Source organism: Bipolaris victoriae (genome assembly GCF_000527765.1).
Source record: "Bipolaris victoriae FI3 unplaced genomic scaffold scaffold_51, whole genome shotgun sequence".
Taxonomy (NCBI): Eukaryota; Fungi; Ascomycota; class Dothideomycetes; order Pleosporales; family Pleosporaceae; genus Bipolaris; species Bipolaris victoriae.
This window is the reverse complement of record NW_014575341.1, coordinates 21,965-44,266: the sequence shown is the minus strand read 5'-3', so window position 1 is coordinate 44,266 and position 22,302 is coordinate 21,965. Positions and strand designations below refer to the sequence as shown.

The 22,302-nt window shown below is 51.2% G+C and overlaps 9 protein-coding genes across 9 annotated transcripts; 5 read left to right on the top strand and 4 right to left on the bottom strand.

Moving 5' to 3' along the window:
- Positions 1 to 285: 285 nt before the first annotated feature.
- COCVIDRAFT_27349 (hypothetical protein) lies at positions 286 to 1,410 on the top strand (the record flags this gene model as incomplete). The annotated part of the gene is made up of 5 exons (XM_014700287.1): positions 286 to 406; positions 505 to 613; positions 668 to 868; positions 938 to 1,137; positions 1,238 to 1,410. The coding sequence occupies 5 exons, from the start codon at positions 286 to 288 to the stop codon at positions 1,408 to 1,410; spliced, it is 804 nt and encodes a 267-aa protein (XP_014555773.1).
- A 2,136-nt stretch (positions 1,411 to 3,546) lies between these two features.
- COCVIDRAFT_64178 (hypothetical protein) lies at positions 3,547 to 5,528 on the top strand (the record flags this gene model as incomplete). The annotated part of the gene is made up of 2 exons (XM_014700286.1): positions 3,547 to 4,074; positions 4,131 to 5,528. Coding segments are annotated over 2 exons (1,926 nt in total), but the record flags the coding sequence as incomplete, so codon positions are not given.
- A 961-nt stretch (positions 5,529 to 6,489) lies between these two features.
- Positions 6,490 to 7,552, top strand: COCVIDRAFT_38485 (hypothetical protein; the record flags this gene model as incomplete). Its single annotated transcript, XM_014700285.1, has 3 exons — positions 6,490 to 6,502; positions 6,560 to 6,649; positions 7,065 to 7,552. 3 exons carry the CDS (start codon positions 6,490 to 6,492, stop codon positions 7,550 to 7,552), a joined length of 591 nt encoding a protein of 196 aa, XP_014555771.1.
- A 209-nt stretch (positions 7,553 to 7,761) lies between these two features.
- COCVIDRAFT_38484 (hypothetical protein) lies at positions 7,762 to 8,847 on the bottom strand (the record flags this gene model as incomplete). The annotated part of the gene is made up of 2 exons (XM_014700284.1): positions 7,762 to 8,742; positions 8,803 to 8,847. 2 exons carry the CDS (start codon positions 8,845 to 8,847, stop codon positions 7,762 to 7,764), a joined length of 1,026 nt encoding a protein of 341 aa, XP_014555770.1.
- A 2,707-nt stretch (positions 8,848 to 11,554) lies between these two features.
- COCVIDRAFT_101547 (hypothetical protein) lies at positions 11,555 to 11,821 on the top strand (the record flags this gene model as incomplete). Its single annotated transcript, XM_014700283.1, has 1 exon — positions 11,555 to 11,821. A coding segment is annotated over one exon (267 nt), but the record flags the coding sequence as incomplete, so codon positions are not given.
- A 1,773-nt stretch (positions 11,822 to 13,594) lies between these two features.
- Positions 13,595 to 15,150, bottom strand: COCVIDRAFT_27344 (hypothetical protein; the record flags this gene model as incomplete). Its single annotated transcript, XM_014700282.1, has 2 exons — positions 13,595 to 14,729; positions 14,777 to 15,150. The coding sequence occupies 2 exons, from the start codon at positions 15,148 to 15,150 to the stop codon at positions 13,595 to 13,597; spliced, it is 1,509 nt and encodes a 502-aa protein (XP_014555768.1).
- A 474-nt stretch (positions 15,151 to 15,624) lies between these two features.
- Positions 15,625 to 18,589, top strand: COCVIDRAFT_101578 (hypothetical protein; the record flags this gene model as incomplete). The annotated part of the gene is made up of 2 exons (XM_014700281.1): positions 15,625 to 16,180; positions 16,227 to 18,589. 2 exons carry the CDS (start codon positions 15,625 to 15,627, stop codon positions 18,587 to 18,589), a joined length of 2,919 nt encoding a protein of 972 aa, XP_014555767.1.
- A 448-nt stretch (positions 18,590 to 19,037) lies between these two features.
- COCVIDRAFT_27342 (hypothetical protein) lies at positions 19,038 to 20,416 on the bottom strand (the record flags this gene model as incomplete). Its single annotated transcript, XM_014700280.1, has 2 exons — positions 19,038 to 19,718; positions 19,766 to 20,416. 2 exons carry the CDS (start codon positions 20,414 to 20,416, stop codon positions 19,038 to 19,040), a joined length of 1,332 nt encoding a protein of 443 aa, XP_014555766.1.
- Positions 20,417 to 20,968: 552 nt separating this feature from the next.
- On the bottom strand, positions 20,969 to 21,957 carry COCVIDRAFT_101495 (hypothetical protein; the record flags this gene model as incomplete). Its single annotated transcript, XM_014700279.1, has 2 exons — positions 20,969 to 21,839; positions 21,893 to 21,957. 2 exons carry the CDS (start codon positions 21,955 to 21,957, stop codon positions 20,969 to 20,971), a joined length of 936 nt encoding a protein of 311 aa, XP_014555765.1.
- Positions 21,958 to 22,302: the final 345 nt, after the last annotated feature.

Sequence of the window (22,302 nt, the reverse complement as noted above, 5' to 3'; positions counted from 1 at the left end):
TCTCTATTTGTTTGTACCGCTTATATGCATGTGTATCTTCCCTGCTAAGCATCAGTTTTGCGTTACTGATTCCGAGAACTTTCACTTACAATTAGCGAAGGCTGTCCAGGCTTTTTAAGAGTACGATACGCGAGGTGGATCTTTCAAGAAGTCGGAACCCCCACCACTATAGACTGCATGTATTCGCATACCAATGCATATCTTGTTTATTTTTCCAGAAATTGTTGTCCTGCGACAATTCTATACTCTTGTTGCTAATACTTTGATGCATCGATCGAAACCGGAATGTGGAGCGACCCACAAAAGGTTGATATCAGTGGAGGACATGTAAGTGGCAACGGGGTGCAAATTAATGCCCATGTACGAGAAGGTGGTTTACAAATTCCGAGCGTCTTCACCCCGAGAGGTTAGTGAACCCATCTCGCTTCCGGCCTGAATAGTTGAGACAGGTTTTGCACACTTCCACTCTCTCGGGTGCCTGCAACTAATACAATTACTTGATAGACGCCGAGGAGGAAGCGGCACTCGCATGTCGTGACGCGTTGTATCTCACTGATCCCGAAGTCGACCGCGAGAGCGTGATTAGTGCGAAAGGTACGAGAGTCGCGGGTACGTGCGAGTAGATCACGCAGAACGAGACCTACCGCACCTGGCTTAGGAGCGATAGCGACAGAGACAATGATGGAGATGGCAATGGCGATACGCGACTCCTGTGGATCTCTGGCGGGCTCGGCAAGGGCGAGACGATGATATCTGTTTTCCTGACGGAGCAGCTAGAGGAACATACAGCGCGTACGGACAATACAGACCTAGTGTTCTTCTTCTACAGCGCCGGGGATAAGAGACGCAACACGGCGATAGCAGTATTGTGAGGACTAGTACACCAGATCATTGTTAAGCGCCCATGCTTAGTTAAGTACGCGCTGCCTTACTTTAGGCCACCAGAGAGGATACAGCAGACGCTGTCGTCTTTAGAGACACTCTGGATTATCTTCAGCAATACCATCACCGACATTGAGCTCGGGACCGTATTCTGCGTGCTTGATGGCCTCGATGAGTGCGAGGACAGCACGCTGAGAGCATTCTTGCCTAAACTCGTAGGCCTACTTGCACCTCCAACGCCATCGTCGACGAATGGTATGTACCTTCAAGCTGGCGATCCTTAGCCGAAACTTTCCTGGTCTCCGAAGCTGCACGACGAGGGTGAAGATAGATCCTGATAACGATGAGAGAGTAGCTAGCGATATTGAGCTGTTCGTGTTCGCCCCAGTAGAGGAGCTGTCTGGCATGAAGGGCTTTAACGATAAATTTCGCAAGTCTGTACACGACAGTCTTCTCCGACGCACTGAAGGATGGGTAGGCTTCGCAATGCACGAACCATCACAGAAGCAGACATGCATTAAGGTTTAGGAGACGCTTAAGTATCTACTAACTAGCCTTCCAGCGATATACAGTTATATGCTGCTACGGATCCCAGCGAAGTAGAGAATACTAAGCTAGGCAATCTTGTAATAGGTAACTATAGCTGTTCGCCCTCCACAACTAAAAGAGCTAGCGGCGGCAGTAAATGTCCAGGCTACTCCTTAAATGACTGTAGAATATATAGCACGCGACGCTGTTACTCTGTGCGGACCTCTACTAAAGACACAGGAGGAGAAAGTAAGCCTCGTCCACTAGTTAGCGCGGGACTACCTGCTGCGCATAGAGTGCGATGGTAATACAGTACTTAAGACGTTTCAATTTAACTTAGAAAGTGCGCACCTCGAGCTTACACAAAAGTGTCTTGAATATATTTCACAGAGCGACTTGCGATACAGAATTATTGATCTAGACGTTGAGCTAGATTGCCAATTGCCTCCCCTCTTGCGATATGCAGCGCCCCACTGGCCTAAGCACGCGAAAAGCTGTCATGCACTATCAGCAAAGCTCTTGGACTTTTCTGAAATCTTCCGCCAAAAAGTATCTCATTTGCGCGAGCATTGGTGGAGGACCTATTTTGGGGACATAGAATGTGAATATGAGGCCCCACCATTACTGCATATGGCATGCAATTTGGAAATTATACCATGGGTAGAGGCTGTGCTGGCAAAACGCCGCCTGAGACTTTTTCGCTACTTTCCAATAGACAGCAAGGACGGAGCTGGGCGAACGGCACTATACTTGGCAATGAGGCGAGGAGATGAGGTATTAGTGCGGCTGCTATTAGAGAGGAGCAGACCCTAAAACAAAAGACAATTGGGGGCAATCGGTACTATACTTGGCAATCGAGCAAGGGAATGAGGCAGTAGTGCGGCTGCTATCAGACAGAGGAGCGGACCTTGAGGCGAGGGACAAGCAAGGCGCGACAGCACTGTTCTTTGCGGTTCTGGGTAGGAACGAGTCGATAGTGCGGCTACTACTAGATAAAGGGGTAGACATCGAGGTGAAGAGCGGGATGGGAATGAAGGCGCTGCAATCAGTAGCTGTGGAAGGGAACAAGGGGATAATGCGGCTACGTATAGATAAAGCAGCGAACGTTAACGCGACAGACATGGTTGGGAAAACAGTACTGGAATGGGTCGAGAGAAATCACCGGGGGATACATCAGCTGCTACTAGATGCAGGAGCGGAGCCCAGGGCGTAGGATAGTAAGCAAAATGAATAGCCCTTTAGCGAATGTTTTCTAACAAGACTAAAATTCAGTATGATGAAGCTGCCCACCGTCACAGTGATGTATGTATCCCTGCTACTATCTTTGATAATTTGCTCTACAATATACATTTCTATTCGATATCATCGTACTGATGTCTAAATATTCGCGACCTTTTAGCATTTTAGAACGTCAGTGGTACCTTCATAGTAGCTACCTCTAACGAAGATAAAAAGACACAAAGAGAAGTAGAGACCTCTGCAGGCTAAGCGTCTTGTATAATGCGTGACTAGCAGTCGATCTTGTAAGCTATTCTATCATGAGCTGCTTGCTTTGAGCCTTGTCTTGTTACCTTCTTTCTTATATAACTCCGCGGAAAGAGGGGGGGAGGACAATGATTACCTTTTGGCGTTAGGCATCCAACGTGCGCATACTATCTTCTCGCGAGCTAAGAGCGCGTTGAGATACAGCGTAAGGCGAATTAGTTAAGTTTAACGTGTTTGGTATATGGATTTCGGTAGAGCTTACAAGGGATAAATCAAGAATCACTTCCATGGTTTTGTTTAGCGTTTGGTAGGAGCTGTACGCATTATGTGATTACGACTGCTGTGGCCTAGTATCCAACATGTGATTAGAAGTAACCCTTCCTCTAGGTCTCATATCAGGGTATAGATTTAGTTACAGTCGCTAGCGAATCTGGTTTCCGCCCTGCACACTCAGATGGTCACTTTTGTCTCCACAATCGTTGGTCGTACATCACGTGATTTAGCGGGGGTGGCTGCCAAATGTCCAGGCAGAAGCGATGGGACGACTTTTGTTGGGTTCATTACACTCCCCGCCAGGACTATCCAAAATTCACACAATTCACATTTCAGAGCACGATGTCTACTTTCCCATCCCTTGGTTGTTATCGCGAACCTTTGTTACCAGACAGCATTCGATTACTTCGCCTACTTCCTAGTGAAGACGAAACAGCGCCCATCCAATGCGAGCTCTTCCACTACTCTCTGCAGGAATCAGGAAGACGAACGCATCCATATGAAGCTCTGTCCTATGTTTGGGGTCGCGCAGACAATCCTCAATCTATCTTCGTACGGGAACATGATCCCACGAGCGGAAATGGCCTACCCGTGACGCAAAACCTTCACGCGGCGTTGGCACGTCTGCGATACTCTCTTTTTGAACGAATCATATGGATCGATGCTGTCTGCATCAATCAAAACGATGATCGAGAGAGAGAACAACAAATTCAGTTCATGGCAAAGATCTACGCATTAGCAAATCGTGTAATTGTTTGGCTTGGGGAGGTAGCAGAAGACAGCGATCAAGCGCTCCATTGGATACGCGCTGCTGGAGGCACCATGCCGCAAATTCCCCTTTGCGACGGAATGTCTCAGCAAGCAGTTACTGCTCTACTTCAACGACCGTGGTTTCGGCGCATCTGGGTATGGAAGTTGTGTACTTTTTCCAGGATTTGTATGGCACTAATAGATTGATCTAGGTACTGCAGGAAGTTGCTGCGGCGCGTCATATATTAGTTATGTGTGGATCTATGGAGATAGATGGATGCGCCTTCGCTTTAGGTATAGATTCGTTTCAACGGTTTGACGACGTTCGTGCAGGCTTGCAGAGTTTAACCAGTTCAGTAACCTACCTGATAAGGGGATCAATCTTTAGATCTAGCTTCTCTATGAGCAGATCAGGTAGATATTCTCTGGATATCTGCCCACTAGGGGAGCTAGTGGATTTGTACCGTGCCCATGAGGCTACCAAGAGCCATGACAGGGTATTCGCCTTACTGGGTATGAGCTCTGATGATCTCAGCAAATCAAGGCTATTGCCTGATTACACCGTTTCCTGGGAAGAACTCTTAAAGCGACTTACCAAGTATCTACTGTGTGAAGAGATATCTGTAGAGATTTTGGGAGTTGGTCGCGAGATTGCAGTCATCAAAGGCAAGGGCTTTGTTCTTGGCAAAGTGTTATTTGTACAAAGCAACGCCGTTCAGAATGAGAGAGTGAATGTGCATGTCATTTTCAAGAATGGAGAGATAAGCGATTCTCTACCTCTTCAGACATCAACAACATCCGTCCGAGATGGAGACATCATTTGCCTTCTCCAAGGCGCTTCGAACCCAACGATTATCAGACAACGTCAAGATCATTTTGAAGTTATAGCGATCGCAGCTAGGCCTTTAACGGAGATTCCAGTGATAGCTGGATCTATTGATTGGTCAACATTTTTACAATTAGAAATACTCTTCATTCACGATTTGGTACTTGTGTGGGACTGGGAAATTTCTTTAGACAAATCACAACACCCAGAAAGATATGATCGAGTGTTGCAATGTTCGACGGAGCTTCATGGCCCTTTGGAAAGAGCTACTAGAATATGGACCGTTGCACGAGTATTGGCAGATGTGAGAAAAAGTAAAAAGGCGCGAAAGAGACTTCAAGAGGCAGTCATGGGCTATGAGACAGCATTTGGGATACAGCATTCGGACAAATTGGAAACGGAATACGATTTGACACCGTTATCATGGGCCGCAAAGAATGGGCATGATGCTGTAGTACGCCTACTGCTTGCAAAAGATGATGTCGATCCGGACATGAAGGATAGTCAATCGAATCGAACGCCACTTTCGTGGGCAGCCGAGAAAGGGCACGAGGCTATATTCCAGCTGCTACTTGATACAGGTAATGTTGAGATCGACTCTAAGGATGCTTTTAGGCGAACACCACTCTCGTGGGCAGCCGAGGGAGGGCACGAAACTATAGTACAATTACTACTTTCAAAAGATGATGTTGATCCGGGCTTGGAGGATGTGTCTGGTTGGACGCCACTCTCGTGGGCAGCTGAAAAAGGGCACGCAACTATAGTCAATCTACTCCTTAGTACAGGTACGATTAGAGTCGACTCTAAAGACAAAAAAGCAAGGACACCGCTCTGGTGGGCAGCTGAAAGAGGGCACGAGGATGTGGTCAGGCTACTACTTGATACAGACAAGGTCGATGTCAATTGGATGGACAAATTTGGTCGCACACCGCTTTCATTGGCAACTAAGGCAGAGAACGGGGTCATTTTCGAGTTGCTGCAATCAAGCACTAGATAGCTTTTCTCATCATTACTCTCCAGTCTACTGCCCCACTAGACACGCAAGGTTCTCATATACTTTGTAATAGAAAGTATTTAGAAATGCCTTTACTTAGAAAACTATTGCTTTAGAATACTCCCCGAAGCTCGAAATCAATCTTGATATTAGCGGGAAGATTGGTTGTCTCGTCCCTGCTATTAATTTTCCCTATGACTGTGTAATATCAAAATATATATAGTACATCAAGTCTGATGGCTGTTCGAACACTTTTGCGTTGGGATTGTCTCATAGCCACTCTAAGCAAACCATGTTGTGGTATCGTATCACGTGATCAAGCTGGAGATATATATCATGGCTTCTTTTAGACTTTGTAGATCGACTGCCTTCTTCACTCGATGCAATGAAGGCATTAGATCCCCGCTCTGCTATATCAGCTCGATTGCAGATCGCCGCTTGATCTTTTGAGCTCAATGTTGTATCGTGCCACCATATAAGATACGTTTGCGCTAGAGAGTGCAGGCGGAACCCGATCTCGCTAACGACTATAATGGGAAGTGAATATACTATTGAGGTAGAACCTTCGATCGCATGCTATGTGTTAGCGCGGTCTTATTCAGCTGGGGCGCATTGAATTCCGTCAGCCAAGGCGGCCAAGTACTCTAATCACGTGAGATTGGTTACTATATCCAGCTGGGACGTTGGGTCCGGGCTACTACCACTTCATACTCAAACCCTAGCCCCACCCATCAACCATCAACCTTCTACCATGGAGCATGGCAGTACTATGACCGTGTCATATGCGCCCTGTGTTGAGTTGCAGCGCATGCCACATGCAGCATACATACGACGACCGGGCGAAGACTGGGCGGGCATAACGAACCCAAAGGAGCGCAAGAGGCTCCAGAACAGACTGAACAAACGCGTTTGTGAGTGACACCCGATCCCAGATGTACAACCCTATTCTGCTTTCTCAGCCCAAGTCTAATGCTCGGTTTTTGTATCGACATACAGCAAGGCAGCGGAAAAGGCGGAAAACAAGTCATGATGAAGACGACTCGTCTGATGCGGCGTCCCGCGCGGCTAGCACGACGCCCGACACCACGGTCTCTGACACTTGGACTTTGTTGTGCAGCAGCAGAAGCAGCAGCACTTCCAGAATTGTGCCCTCGACATTCAGCCACTGCTCTGAAGAGGACGTGGCCCGGGAGCGCGCGATGCTAGAGCAGTTTGCCGAGCAAGCGCTAAGAAGTTACATGACGGGCGACCCGTGTGCGGACCACAAACTCCGGCTAATCCAGTTCAACATCATCAATGGTCTCACCCGCAACGCTGCCGTGCTAGGTTACCAGTTCGACTGGCTCGTGTGCGCCGCTGTCTCGCCGTTTGGACGTGACGGCCCAGTACGCGATGCCAGGTCTACGACGCCGCCGCTGGAAAGTGGCACCGTGCCGAGTAATCTGGTACCGACCGTGGTACAGCTGTCGATCAGGCACCATCCGTGGCTCGACTTGTTTCCTCTCCCTCGCATGCGCGATAACTTGCTGCTAGCGACTAGTAGCTATCTAACTGCGGAAGAAGAGCAAGAGCTGTTCGACGACATTATGGATTCGGGCCGAGGCAAGCACGAGTGGACAGGCCTCGTGGTCTGGGGTGAGCCGTGGGATCCGCAGAATTGGGAAGTCAGCAAGCCGTTTTTGGAAAGATGGTCTTGGCTTATGATCGGCTGTCCGGAAATTCTTGAATCGACTAATCGATGGCGTCGTCTGAGAGGGGAGAAGCCGCTGTCAACGCCCGGGTTTATAGTTGAAGAGGTGGAAGATGGGGATTAAAACGGCGGAACAAGATTTTGAGCAAGATTGTTTCACTAAGGGCGTGCAAGAGGTATGTATGAATGATTACTTTCACATTTGTTCTGGGAAGGCATATTTGTCAGTATTTATTATGAATAATTAGGTTGATTCTTCGAAAGTTGATGTGCATGTAGTCATATGAATGTTACAGTTGGAAATTATCGAATCACACCAGTCGACGAGCAACATCACATCTCCCCTTTCAACACGGCACTCCAATCCTGGCTTCGGAAGTAATCCTCCAAAGATGTCGTCTTGATACCCAACTCTGCCGGTGTCTTGACCTTGGGGTTTCCGCCCGCATACCCGTATTCAGTGAAAAACCGGAAATCGTCAATCATAGTCTTGTCGAAGCCCTCCGGAAGATACTTTATATACTCTTGCACGTCGACATCTCTCACTGTCGCTTCTACTCCTTGCGTCTTAGCCCAGAGAGCTGCGTAATCTTCCTTGGAAATGATTTGGCTGGCACCCAAGACGTCTGTGCCGGGCGGGTGGTGAAGAACCAGGGCTTCGACAAACGCACCAGTATCATGAGACGCGACAACCTCTGGGTATTCCTTGTGCGGGCCGTCGCATTTGAGACGGATATATTCAAACGTGCCATCCGGTTTCTTGTGCGGTCTAAATGCGGGAATCTCTCTCCACGTCTCCTGGAAGATGCCCATGTTGACGGTACTAAGGCGGGCACGCAGTTCCGGAAGCTTGTCTCGGATGTGCTGTTCGGCTGCGGCTTTTGAGTCAAACTCGTACGAGTTCTTGTACTTGCCGCCGCTGATCTGCTTGACCGGCGCCAAAGTGGAAAAGACATATCTCTCGAGGGTGGAAAGGACGTTGGGGTCGCTAGCGGCTGTTGCCAGGTTGATGCCCTGTAGGGTCTCCAGGTGACCGGCGTATTCTTCAAGAGACAGGCCGGCCTTGGCTGCCTCGCTCTGAAGGGTCTTGTCCCCGGCCACGCGCGAGTAGCAGCCGGCCCAATCTGTGACGGCGAAGATGGCGTGAGCACCTTGAAAAGCAGACTTGAGGGATTCCAAGTCATCGTGATCTCCTTTGACGATTTCGACACCCTTGTTGGCCCATTCCTTGGCCTTTGGGGAACCAGGGTTGCGCGTGAGTCCGCGTATGCGCCAGTCGGTGTGGGTGAGGAATCTACGGGCTACAGAACCACCCTGAGCCCCGTAACGTTAGTCTGTTTACAAGCTACGACGTGTGTATTACGACATACGCACCTGTGTTCCAGTAATACCCAGGATAGTGATGAGTTTTTTGGCCATGATATGGTGCTCTGATATTGTACAGGAAAGCTGGAGAAGGTTCAGGATCGATGGAGTGTCCTTTTTTCCAACGAGAGGCCCTCCGTTTATGTGCTGACTGGATAAACGTTGTGGTGAGAGTATGCGGCGAGCTTGGCGGTTCCTGACGGATTGTTTGACAAGCCCGGATCTGGAAGGCTTAGGTTATGGCAAACGTCCAGGAAGTCCTTTGTTGTTGCAGAGCTCCCTGGGCAACTACTATCTGGGTCTAGTGCCTGAAAGCTAAGCTGCAACAGGAAATCATTTCTCCAGGCGTGAATGAACGACAGCTCGTGATTGGCCAGATAAGCGACACGTGATGCTGCAGGTCGCTGACATGCGGTCGGCGCTATTTCGCAATCACGCTATGGCAATGCAACTGGACGACACCAGCTCCACTTTACCTTACACACGCATTCTGAAATTCCGCACATCATCCGACTCTGTTACAAAGCACCTAAATGACGTGATGTGCGTTGAATTACGACTACCTGGACGACGCAACTGGCTGACAGTGTGCGGACAAGGCCCCCCATGCCAAACTAGCCGCTTACGTCAACCGACATTCGACATGCGTTTAATATGCCTACCCACTACAACACATTGCCATCCCCCGGCACGGTGACATGGCCCGACCCGGAGTGCGCTAGGGGCCCGTGCCGTGCAACGAGCCTCCTCTCCGGGGGAACATGGCAGAATCATCTAGTAGTTCGAGGTGAAAGTGGTTGGGAGAATAAGAGAAGGGGGGCCTTGCAGATTTCCCCTCTCTGATCTTCGCAGCCACTTTTCTCCCCCACGTTCCTCAACCCCATGCTCCGTAAACAGCAAATTACCACCGTTTCAATACAGTGCCGCCGCAAGCCGATCCAACTGGACCTACCTAGCCAGGACAGCCGACTTTATTTTTTTGGGGAACCGAATGCGACCGCCTAGAACACCAACCATGTATCAACACATAGTACTGTAGCATCACCCCATGGTCTAGGCCTGGAAACCCCCTACTGAGTTCATCTAAGAGTAACTCAACAAAAACCCTGTATCTGACTCGGACCTATTGTGTGTTCATTAACAAGGCTGCAGATATACCTCCGCTCTCACGCAAGGCATAGGGAAGCCTTGCATGCCTCTGCACTTAATGTCTCGATCTCCCCCCATAAGCTCGATTGAAGCATCATGGCCCGATTTGTCCAACGTTCACTTTCCTGCTTCTAGCCCACAATAGTTCCGAGCGAACCTATACTTTCCTAGACTTCCAGCACGTTCCGTTGCAGAACAGCAACACCCTGAACTTAGTTCCAGGAGGCTGTGCTAGTAGACGCTAGTTTTTACCCGCCAAGATGTCTAAAGGCCTTGTATGGTTCTCAGTCAGACCAGCTAACTGATGCCTTTCCATTTACTGCATGACGAACACTGGCACGTTAAGAGGCGCTTTTCTTGGCAATCGTCGATCGGAGGAGTTCGCCTACGTAGCCTCAGCGGCCCGCTATTCATCCCTACAAGCGTTCTGTGTACCGAGTATTCGACCGGGCATGAGCCGCAGCTTTCAACTGCATTTCCAAAGTACTACAAGGAACATAACCATATCGTTCCTACTAGTGATATGATTGATATCTTGTATGACCAGCAGACTTGGAATGACGATACCAGAACTGTCAGGCCCCCAACGCACGTAGAATTGCATCACAAAATCAGCATCCTATGCTACAAATTCAACATTGAGACATTGTAACGTCATTGCACTCCGTGTTTCACGACCCATATGTCGTGACCGCTTGGCGATCTGTACGGCATCGGTATCTACAACCCGTACTGCGCAATATACGCACTCGATCAAGCCATTGGCGTCGAGATCGAGATTACTTCGATCAAGCAAGCGACAAGCCTTCTGCATGTGAATGCGCATCGTCAGCGGAATTTCTCTTTGCCTCTCCGCGGCTAAGCAACCGTTTACCGGGACGGGCACTAGCCGTCCTTACACGGCATGATCCTTTCCAGTGAGGAGGTAACGGGCAAACAATGCCCCATTGTTACACGGAACCCACCGCTTAGCGACGTGATACTCACACATAATTCCGCTCAAAGAAAGACAAGTTTTTTTTCGAAAAGATTCCATCGGACACCAAATAAACCGCAATGATTGGTTGTCCACGACGACTACACGTGTGGCTTGCATCCCATCAATGTGATAATCGTTTTGCTAAACTGGAAAAATAGTCGAACTGGGTTAAAGGTAAAAAAAAACAGGCGCATCTGTAAAAGAACGAGGGTACAATTAAGCTCTTACAGCCTTCGGGGGATAAGGCCACAGGGTACCTTGGCAAACGATAGATAGGAGCAATTCGCGCTGCGAGAAAGGGCCGCCTCCGCTGTAAGTCCAACTTGGCAATAGCATCCCCCAGAAAAACCAACGCCCATGTTCATGCATCTACAGGTACAAAGGCTACGAAAGACCCGAAACCGAGTTGCATACTTTAAACTCCAGGCATCTTTATATCCTTTTGTTTTCTTCTTTTCGTTGCGCAAGCAAAGATCTTCAAACCCAAACGCAATCTGATCGACGACACCCATCCCTCTGAGTAGGTTGCACAGCACTCTTGGTCCAAACCTGCTCGTCGGGTTGGAGAGTCCACCCCTCCACAGTCTAAACTCTATCACACCACCCAAATTTCCCCATTTTCCCCCACCACCCATGCCGCCGCCAACCGGCATCCGGCTGCGCGATAGCTGCCAATCGTGCGCGGCATCCAAGACCAAGTGCTCCAAGGACAAGCCGCAGTGCGCTCGATGCGCCAAGAGGGGTACAAAGTGTGAATACCTCGTCACACAGCGGACAGGCAGGAAGGCCCTGGCACGGCGAGACAGCGATGCCAAAGAGCAGAGCAGTGATGCTGGTGTTCGACGCAAGAGTTTGAGCCGCTCAACGACGACGGCAACATCCACAACGACAACAACAACGTCGTCGTCGAGCATGTACGACACACCAGACATTCACATGTCGGGGTGTGTAGAGCCGCAGAATGGAGCAGCAGACATGTACATGATCGAGCCAGGGCTCGAGACACTCGACGCCGATACTGCCGGTAGCATGCTACCCGAGATGAGTACCGTCCACGACGACTACTTCTCGCTTCTCCTTCCAGACGTCGACATGTCGGGACTGGACCAGGTGTACGATGCAAGCAGTGCAAGTGCTACTACAGACGCGGCGGCATCCGACGTGCTGGCCCAACCGCTGCTCGGCGGCACCAGCGGCATGCCTCCTCACGGCACAGCAGCATATGCAGCATACACGCAGGGCAACGACGTAGCAGCGCCTGGGCACTCGCCCCGGGACCCGTCACCGCAGCAGCCCGACCTAGGCATGCTCCTCGATGCAGCTTGTCTGCCGGGCCAAACCCAGACGGGCGAGCAAACCGCCCAGCTGCTCTCCGAGATGCAGATGCCCTACTGCCAAACCGCCATGCACCACGCCGCAGCCTCGCAGCAGCAGCAGGAGGGACTTACAATGGCTCTGCAGCTAATGCAGCACCTCTGCTGTCTGAGCGACTCGACAAGTAGTAGCAGCAGTAGCACTACAATCCCCCTCTTTGGAGCCGGCCCCCAGCAGCCCCTCCGCCTCCGCAGCCTCATAGACAAATGCAGCAAAGCCACTGCAACAATCAGCGCCATCCTGCACGGCGACTCGTCCCACGACGCTTACTTCCTCGCCGTCGTCTGCCTCACAATGTCAAAAGTCCTAGACGCATACGTCACTGCGTCCCGTACCCTCGGTACCCCAATCACCACGGATTACTCCAGACGCAAATCCCGCTCCTCATCTGCATCTTCTTCGTCTCCGTCAGTGCTTTCGTCCCCGACTCGCCCGGATTCCGCAAGGAGTAATCGCAGTAGCGGCAGTGTGTCGCCACCGGTTGTCCTGCAGGGGGATCCTAAAGCAGTGCAGCAGTTGCTGGACGAGTTGTATCACGTGCGCGCGTCTATGGATCTTCTCGGCGCGAAGATAGCGGCTGTGGCGCCCGCCTCGTGCAGTGTGTTTGCCAGTAATTTGTCCTTTTCAGCAGAGACGCTGAATCGGCTTTATGAGGAGCAAAGGCGGCGCTTGAAGTGTATTTCACTTTATCTAATTAATAGTCTCAAGGCGTTTTGGGTCGAGGAGGCTTCCTTTTAATCGCTTCTTCCTTTCATTGCTTTTTGTTGTTTGACAGGCGTTTAAAGATACCTGGGGGTGCTTTGACTTTTGCTTTTTCTTGTAGGATTTCGAAGCATCAGACTAAAATTGGAGAAGAGTGCACGAGGGCGGCTAGGGTCTGCATGGCCCGGACACGTGTGGATGCAGGAACAGGGTGGATTGGTGTACTATGTGGCCAAGAGCTGTGTATGTACTGTAGTCGGAGATTATGTAATCGTGCGTTGGACTGAGAATGAAAAAAATTACGTACGTACTACAGAGGCTGATTGGAATGAGTGATAAGCCCACGTGATGCAAGTCAAACCATTGATATCAGCATGTGCACGGTACTTCAAAGCACGAGTATGCATGATAAGCGACTCGATACAGATTCATTCGTGAAACGGTGGCGTAATCGCATAGATGGAAAAAAGAAAATAACCTGAGGAGAGTAACGGTGCGATGCACACGGTGATAACCTACATATCGTACAAGCTGGTCTATGCTGAATCTGTACAGTGCTACTAGACGAGAGATCTACAAGTGGGATTGCGTCATGAACTATAATGACTTATCGGCAACCTTGGCCGCTTCCAAACGGGAAGTAATGTGAGGTGTAGCAGTCGTCCTAGAGGCCTGGGGTTTCATGATCTGGCGAAGGACGGCGCGTCGTGGCATGGATATCCTGCTGAAAAGGACGACAGCTCCTGTCAACAATGCAAGCGCTCCAGCTTGGTGAGCAGACGCCAACCAGGTGGGGACCATGTAGATCAAAGTGCTGATACCAAGAGTAACCTGCAGGGAGACGAGATGGACCAAGCCCTGAACACCCTTGTGGGCCTCCTTGGGCAACGTGGTGCGAACTCCCTTTGAAAAACGAGTGTAGGCAAAAAGACTCATGACAGCAGTGAAGGTAGTGGTTGCGAGGATGCGATGGTCGAGCTGGACCAGGGAAGGGTTTTCCAGCATGTTGCGCCACCAGAGATCTGAGTGGTCTGGGACGTGACTGTAGAATGGATCAAAGAGCTCCTTCTTGGGTGGGGCAAGACTTAAGCCCATCCAGGGAAATTCATTGTAGATCAGCCCCGCATCCAAACCAGCAACCAGGGCACCCGACATAGCAGTTGTAAAGACAAGAAGGGTAAGACCAACGACGGAACCCCTGAATACGCGCAGGACCGGATGTTGTAACGCCTTAATGGTCTCGGCAGCCTTTGCAGGATCTGCGAGCATGCGGTGTTCCTTCAGAATGGAAAGGCCAGTGAGGATCATGGAGCAGTAGACAGCAAAGGCAGTGCCAAGATGGGCAGTCAAGCGGTACTGGGAGACGCGGGGGTGGCTGCCTGGCTCGAAAAGGTCGTCCTTGAGGCCGCTCTTGACCATCCACCATCCAATGGCACCCTGGAAGCCAATCATGCCGCAGATGCCGACAAGTTTCGACGCCATTGAGGGCGTAACTCTGCGGCGGGCAATGAAATAAGCAGTCGGAAGGACCATGGTGACACCAATGACACGACCCCAAAGACGATGGGCCCATTCCATAAAGTAGATTTGCTTAAAGTCGGCAAGGTCCATGGAAGAGTTGAGCAGAGCAAATTCGGGCGAGGCCTTGTACTTATTGAACTCGCTCGCCCATTCTTCCTCGCTCATGGGCCACAGTGAGCCGGTGACAGGGCGCCATTCGGTGATGCTCAGCCTGTGCAAGTTAGCAGTTGCAATTGGCGCAACAAGGTTCATGCCTACCCTGACTCTGTAAGGCGAGTCAATCCACCAAAGACGACTATGCCGAAGACGCTGGCGGCGCTGCCCAGCAGCCAGTATGCGACGCTCTTAGATGTCGTCTTGGGGAAGCTGCTCGACTTTCCCTCTGCTGCAGCTGCAGCTTCAGCAAGTGATACGGTACTCGAATTCGATGCCTGAATAGTGGCGCTGCTGCGAAGTGGCTGGGTTGACTTCCATCTCACCGATTGCAAGACAGACGGGCGGGTGGAACGAGTGGATGCGGGGACGGCGGAGCGAATGGGCGAATTGAGGCACTGTCTGCAGGAAAACAGTCGGCGGGAGAGACGGGGAGCAGCGGTGCGCAGCTGCGGGAGAGCCTGGAAGATGGAAGCCATTGCGGGCGACAGACAATGGGCAACTCACAAGAGAGAAGAAGAAGAGAAGGTCGTCATGTCATCGACTACGGATTTTCGGCGGTACAAGGGTCCGGAAGCGGTGCCAAGCATTGGACCCCTGCATGCGGCGTTGACAGACGGAAGGCGCGCCCCACTCGGCACCGTCGCAACTGCATCACCGGACCCTAGCCAGCGAAGATCGCCGTTTGCCAGCACTCGCCAGCGGATGCGTGATGTGCCTAGTCTGTCTGTGTTGTGGCCCCGTGACTTGTCCTCTCCTCCCCGCCGCCCTCGCTGTAAATCAGTCGTGACTCTTCTTTTCTTTTTCTTCTTCCTCGAGCGTCCTGGACACTGCTGCTGTGTCAGACGCCGCGTGTTGCTGCTACTACTACCCCGCCCGTTCTTCACCGCGTGTCTGGCCGCCAAAGCCTCGCCAACCAATGTGCTCCATATATAACCTGTAGCAGACTTAGAATGGATAACGCCCACCAGCCGCCTGCCGGCCAAGGGAGCAGCATCCACAATCATGACGCCCAAACCCTCCTTGATGGCTCGGTGCGCACGTCCGGCGACACTGAGGGTACAGACAATGGCTCAGGCTTACGTAGCACTCCACCCGCCAGCCTCTTTTCGCCCCATATAACTTCAGTCCCTCCTCCTGAACCATCTGCTTCAGTCGGTGAAGGTTCGAGGCCCCGTGCAATCCACAGGAGGGTCCTCAGTCACTCCAGCTCCATGCCCTCTCTCGCAAACCATCCCAGCATGCCGAAGCGGCCGTCAAGGCCACTGGCCCCGGAAGAACGCCCGCCTATAGTCCAACTACAGACGGAGATTGAGCAGGCACAAAAGAGCGCCGATGATCCAAATACGCCCCTTGAAGACTCGGGCAAAAGACGCACCACCCTGGATCTTATGCGTACAGAGCATGCTTTTCGTACAGAAATAAGTACCCTGTTCAGCGAAAGCGCTGCAGCCTCAGCCTCACGTGCTCCATCCTACAACAACGCAACGGGTCCCCTGTATCTGCGAGGTAATACCCGTCTATATCTGCTGCAGTGTGGAGCTAATCTTGGCAGCCTCGGGCGAAGCAATTCCCCTCCCAGACCACCTCTATTCTCGTGGACTGCTTGAAGGCCGCCATTCAGATATTACCGTCATAGCCTTTGGCCAACGCTACTCTCTGCATCGCTTGATCCTCGATCGTGCACCATTCTTCACCACTGCCCTTTCTGAGCCATGGCTCGAAAGCCAGTCCAAAGAAGTCACTCTGCACCCCGAGGAGATCGACTCCAGCATCACCCAAGCCGCATTTGAGCTTGCCATACGGAAGCTTTACGGCGTCGACATCTCGAAAGACATGGATGCCGAAGCTGTGGGTCTATTCGCGACAGGATGTTGGCTGGAAATGCAGGACCTCATAGACTCGGCGATCGAATCCATCCTGCGTCAGATGGCCCCAGAGACACTTGCCTACCTCATCCGGCTCGTCACCTCCAACTACTACGGCCGCTCCGGCGATCGGATTCTCGAGTCAGCCAAGGCTATGCTAAGTAGGAATGGTTGGGAGATGCCGCTCAAGTACTGGGACGATATGCCGGGAGACATCATTCGCGAGCTGGTGGGCTCCGATGGCTTCTTTGTAGATAGCGAGTGGGATCGGTGGGTGCTTGCAAAGCGTCTTCTTGATCGCCGACTGCGACTGGCAGCTATCGATGCTGGATTGATTCAACGAGGCCAGAAGCCTGTACCGCAGGCGCCGAACTCCCTACGCTTCATGGCTGTTCGTTTCGACGGCGTCTATCGGCAAAACGCCCTCACTGCCGCGCACTCATCGTCCGATGCTCACGCTGAATGGCTCGCATTGTACACATTACCCGACATTGAACGTATACTTGTGCTCCTGGATGAAGGCATCCATTACATTCACATGGAGTTTGAGCAGCTTGAGTTCATCAAGAGTTCCCGCGATGTCTTTGGTCTCCCTGTCATGCCTGACAGTGTGATTTCCAGCTCGCTCTGGCAACAACTCGCTCTTCGTCAAAGGGTGCTCAACACGGATGAAAACGCGCAGGAACTAGGCCTATCGCAGTCGCTCCCTGGCCCCGAAGCATTCAACGTGGCTACCAAGAGCGGGAGCGAGTTGACCTCAAAGGGCCAACAGGTAGAGAACGCTGCCGACAGTGGCCTACTCGAGTCGGATAGCTGGGACGGAAATGGAAAGCCACGCAAGTTTTGGATTCCAAGCTCAGATTGCAACATTGTACTCGGCAATGGAGCTGAACCTGTTGTTACGACTTCGAGCTCATTCCAGCGCCATGCCTCGCGCCTGTCGGCTACCCTCCAGCCCGAGGATGCTCAATGGGCAACGGACTTCGCATCTACTCCTGCAACGCTGACTAATCCAAATACGCGTATGGACTTTCCACGACGCCCGATATCCGCTGGTGGTGGAAACGCTGGGCAGCCAAGGCCGATTGCTTACACTGAGTTCCCTCCTTTCCGCTTCTCTGCAGAGTTTCCAAACCCTCGTTTCCTCAAAGAAAAGAAGCGTGTATACTCGCGCACAGTATCGTATGCCGGATCTCTCTGGAACATTTACATCCAAAAGGTCCGGTCTGCCAAGAACGTTCAACTTGGTGTGTACCTCCATCGCGCAAAGGAGCGTGAGGTAGATGAGACTGTCCAAGCCAGTGTTCTCAGCCAGCAAAACGATGGCACAGTTGACGAGCGCATCGGACGCTTGGAAAGAGAAATGCTTATGCGTAGTGATCCACGCGATCGGAGACGCAGTACCCGTGTGCCCTTCGTAGATTCGACTGCCGAAGACGACACATCTGGCAGCGGCGGCGACCCCGACCCAACACTAGGCTCTCCGGGTCTCCATGGCTCCATCTTCTCCGGTAACACCCTCAGCTCGCGACGCAGCAACATGTCGCGCATTCCCTCGCGCGGCCTCCCACAATGGGGCTTCCACAACATGAACACCTCCCTCCCCCAATCCAGCGACTCTCCCTCCTCCCCTTCCTGCGCCCACGCCCCTTACTCCCCCTCCGAACACGAATCTGACACCTCAGACTCCGACCAAGACTCCGACACCGCAGCCTACACAAACCCCTCTCTCTTATCCCGCTCTCAGCGTAAAACCCGCTCCTTGATCCCCGCTCTCCCTCCTTACGTCGACGCCCGCCCCACTATCAAAACATACTTTAAGATTTATAGCCCATCGAAGGGGGGTAGGATGTTGAGCATATACGAGAGTGCACCTGATCGGTTCAATTTTAGTCAGAGTTGGGGCTGGAAGAGTAGTACGCTTATGCTGGATGAGATTACGCTCAGTGGAGAGACAGAGGATGCGCTGGGTGGGGGCATGAATCCCCCACCTGTGATCAAAAAGACGGATGGGAAGTTGCGGTTTATGGTCGTTATCGGGAATTTGTGATTCCGGATCTTTATGCCGTTTTTTTTTCACGAGGATGATATGCTTAGATATATGATGATACCCGTGGGTGTCCAGTTTGTTTGTTTTTACTCGGAAAGTTCACAGCGTCTGTTTTTTCTTTCTTCCATGATGATATGGGGGGGAGTGGAGTGTTTTGATTCGCATATTAGACTGATGTTGTTCTCACGAACCCATGATTTCCCACCAAGCGTATCCGTAGCTGCTACGCCTTCAAATGGTACACCGTTTGTTATCTACCTGCCATTATTTCCTCCAATCGTCTCCACTTGATGTATCCTACACAATCTCCCCAAGTAACTCCCACTCCTCCTTCCCATGTCCAGCCCTGATACCTTAGTTCCGACACCCGGATCTCGTCCTAATGTCGTACAGCTCCCCTTCTCCATCTTCTCCTTAATCCGTAAGGGGGGGAGAACCAGGCACAGCCCTATTCCTCCATCCCGCCTTCCTCGCAATTAACACCGTAAAACGCGTCGCGTTCCTCAGCAACCGCCTCACGCCGCGCATCTTCCACCGCACGGGACGTAGCATACACATCTACATCCTGTGCCTCCCACCACGCCGCCGAACCCTCCTCATCGTAGTTGAGCGGCGCGCTGACTTCGTAGGCGGGCTGGTCGAGTTGGTCGAGTTTGTTGCGGCGGATGCTGGTGACGTAGTCTGCGAAGCTGGTATCAGGATTAGCTGGTGCTTTAGTTAGATTGTCTCTAGTTTGTCTAGGGGCGGGTGAGTGAGGTGCGGAGGTTCGACCCGGCGAGAGGTTCTGAGGAGGAGGTGAGGTGGGCCTAGAACGGTTGTAAGTGTAGTCTGATGCTCCGTAAGTGGGATCAATGTCCATGGCGTCGGTGGTGTGCTGGGCTCCGGTTAGATCTTGATGCATGTGCTGTCTGCTGGCTAGACGGCGGGCAGCAGCGATGCGCTCTGGAGCTACGCGGGGCTTTGGCGGAGGAAGCGTAGGTGTTGGAAATTTATCCCAGCGGTCGCGTTTGCTGACTGGTGACATTTTGGATTCGTTGGTGTCAGCCGTCGCCACGAACTGCTCGGGTACCCATGGTTGGCAGATCTCCATGGGGCTGCCAGGCGCCAAGAATGGGATACGGTTCAGATACTGTTGGAATCAGTGTATTGCTCAGTGGGTTTGGAAAAGGGTGTTACAGTAGAAGCCTCTGCGTGGAAGCGGCTATAAGGCAGTGTCCTGCTCCACACCTGTGCACTTTCAATCTCCAACGATGCAGCAGTCGAATCGATCTCTTCACCACAGATATTTGGAAGCATGACCGCATGGGCATCAGTATCAGTAACGTATCCGTCTTCATTGATCCGAATGCGAATAGGACACTGCGCCGTATGTATGATCAAGTCGTCTCTCTTCTCGCACCAGATCTTGTAACCCACCGCTTGGGCGACAGGGCGCTGTTGGGCGACTAAGATCGACGCTTTCGCCTTTGCTCGCACAATGGAGATCTTGCAATCAGTATCTCTGAGGGCCTGGAATGAAGCGTCCTCATACGTTTCTCCAGTTTCTACAGACATCGGAGCGGGAAATGGCTCGCCAACAATAATTTCGTAGGGGCCGGATCCGACGCCAGATGTGTAGCGGTCAATGGCTTCAGTGAGGACTTTGCTGACTAGCTCATCTTGCTTGGGCTCGCGATTATAGATTGTTTGGAATGCGTCAGCGTTGCTGTCAGGGAGGCTTTGAACTCCTACGTCACGATAGGTGACATTTTGCTGGGCGACAGGCTCATTCTTTGACTTGTAAACAGTAGGCCAGGAGACATAATCTTCTTCCAGATCGATATCCATGACGCTGCCAGAAGTCAGTTTCTTGTAACTATGTTTTGATGGATACCGTGTTGCGGAGACTTTGATTTCTTGATAGACTTGCTCAAGAGATGGTTTTGCAGCGGGTACAAGCTGACAAGGCTGCAGTCGTGTGATGAGTAGCAGATGCTTACTCCTGGTGAATATAGCTACACCTTGTGTGCCGAGTTTGTTGTTTGTCCTGAGTCACTGAGGCGTGTGGAGTTAGTCGCTGTAGAACAATGGGAGGGGATATTGTCAAACGGACACTTGATCCTGGGTTGAATCAAAAGACTTCAAATCTCAAATCCAATGCAAAGATACTGTCCCAGTGCGGCAGTGGGGAGACGTGATTGTTCAACTCACGCTGTAAGTGTTGTGAGACTTCACTTCACACTGCTTATGAAATATGGACTGACGCTAGGATCAAACAGGCAATATCAAACAGACACTCGCTAAATCCAGGGAATACGTCCATTGGTATCATGCTGGCTTTCACTGCTACTAGAACCTACCCGTTTCCCTGCCAACTGGCCATATCTTACGACTTCTGAATCATTCAGTAGTCTGTGACACATCTCCAGCACTCGAATCCGGTATCCCATCCTCAAGACTTAGCTTCATAGGTGCCGCCTGCATCAGCTGCTTCGTCCACTCACTCGCCTTGAATGCACCATCCTTCCACGAAAGCTCGACATTGTTCAAGTCTGGCCACTGAAGAACAACTCGATGTCCCATAGAATTCAAAGTCCCCAGTTCCTCGACTAGAGCATGAATAGCGCCCTGCAACTCCGACGCACTCATGCACCCAGTATGGGGTGCGTCGTATGTGTGGACGCGCATGAAAAACTCGACATGATTTGGCAACTGATGGAAAAGTTTGAACACCCTCGTGAGCTTCTCTCCTGCGTCTCTGACATAGCAGCAGGGCCTTTGCTTGTAATTGTTATGCAATCGTTCCTCCACGCTCAATTCGACACGAGCGTGACAGATGAGATCCCGCGGCTTGATGTTGTGGCCCCATCGATCGGTGTCAAGAAACTTCTCGATGACTGTGTTGTTGTTTCTTTTGTCATAGAAATAAAATAGTGTCGTGCGGTACCAGCTTTCAACTATTTCTCTCTGCATCTCGGCTCCCACGTACTGTGCACTCCAGTAATGCGCTTTTGCGTCTGATTCGCATGGCACTGTGGTTTTTTCAAAGTACTCAGGTCCAACGTAGATAGTTTCCTGAGCATGTGTGTATTCGTATATCATGTCTCTAATCTCGCGAGGCAAGGCCTGGTGCACGCTGGTGCAGAGGGAATGACATTCGCGTGGTGACAAAGGACGAAGTGTCGTGGTCTTTTTTTCTACCACTGGAGTGGGTTCCTTTGGTTTTCTAGATTGCATTTCTTGGTACTCTTGAATTTGTTGCATTAAAAGGCTGCGCATGTTAGAGAGGTTGACGCATCAATATATCGAACGGAAGGTACGCACTGCTGCAGGGCTTGGGCAAAGTCCGGAGAGTTCTCCATCAATTCTGATTCCGAGTCCGAATCCATGGTAACACCTAGTGATCGATAAGTTTGCCTTCTTAGAATTCCGTTTTAGTGAATTTTTGCCAATGAGAAGGCAGGAGTACACACTTAGAGACAGTTGCAAAGCTATTGTTATACATGTGCCAGGACAAGACTTGTGGCGTTTTTTGGGGTGGTTGCCTGACAGGCAGCCCCGCGAAAATGACATTCATCTCCACATCACCGTGGTACCTGCGCACCCCTTTTATGAGCTCATAAATGTTAAATGTATCTGTTCATCATAAATTGATTAACCGAGTTTTTCAATGCCTACATGTCCACCACCCACAGGGTTCACGGTACGAGGAGGTGGTGATGTCTGGCATTGAT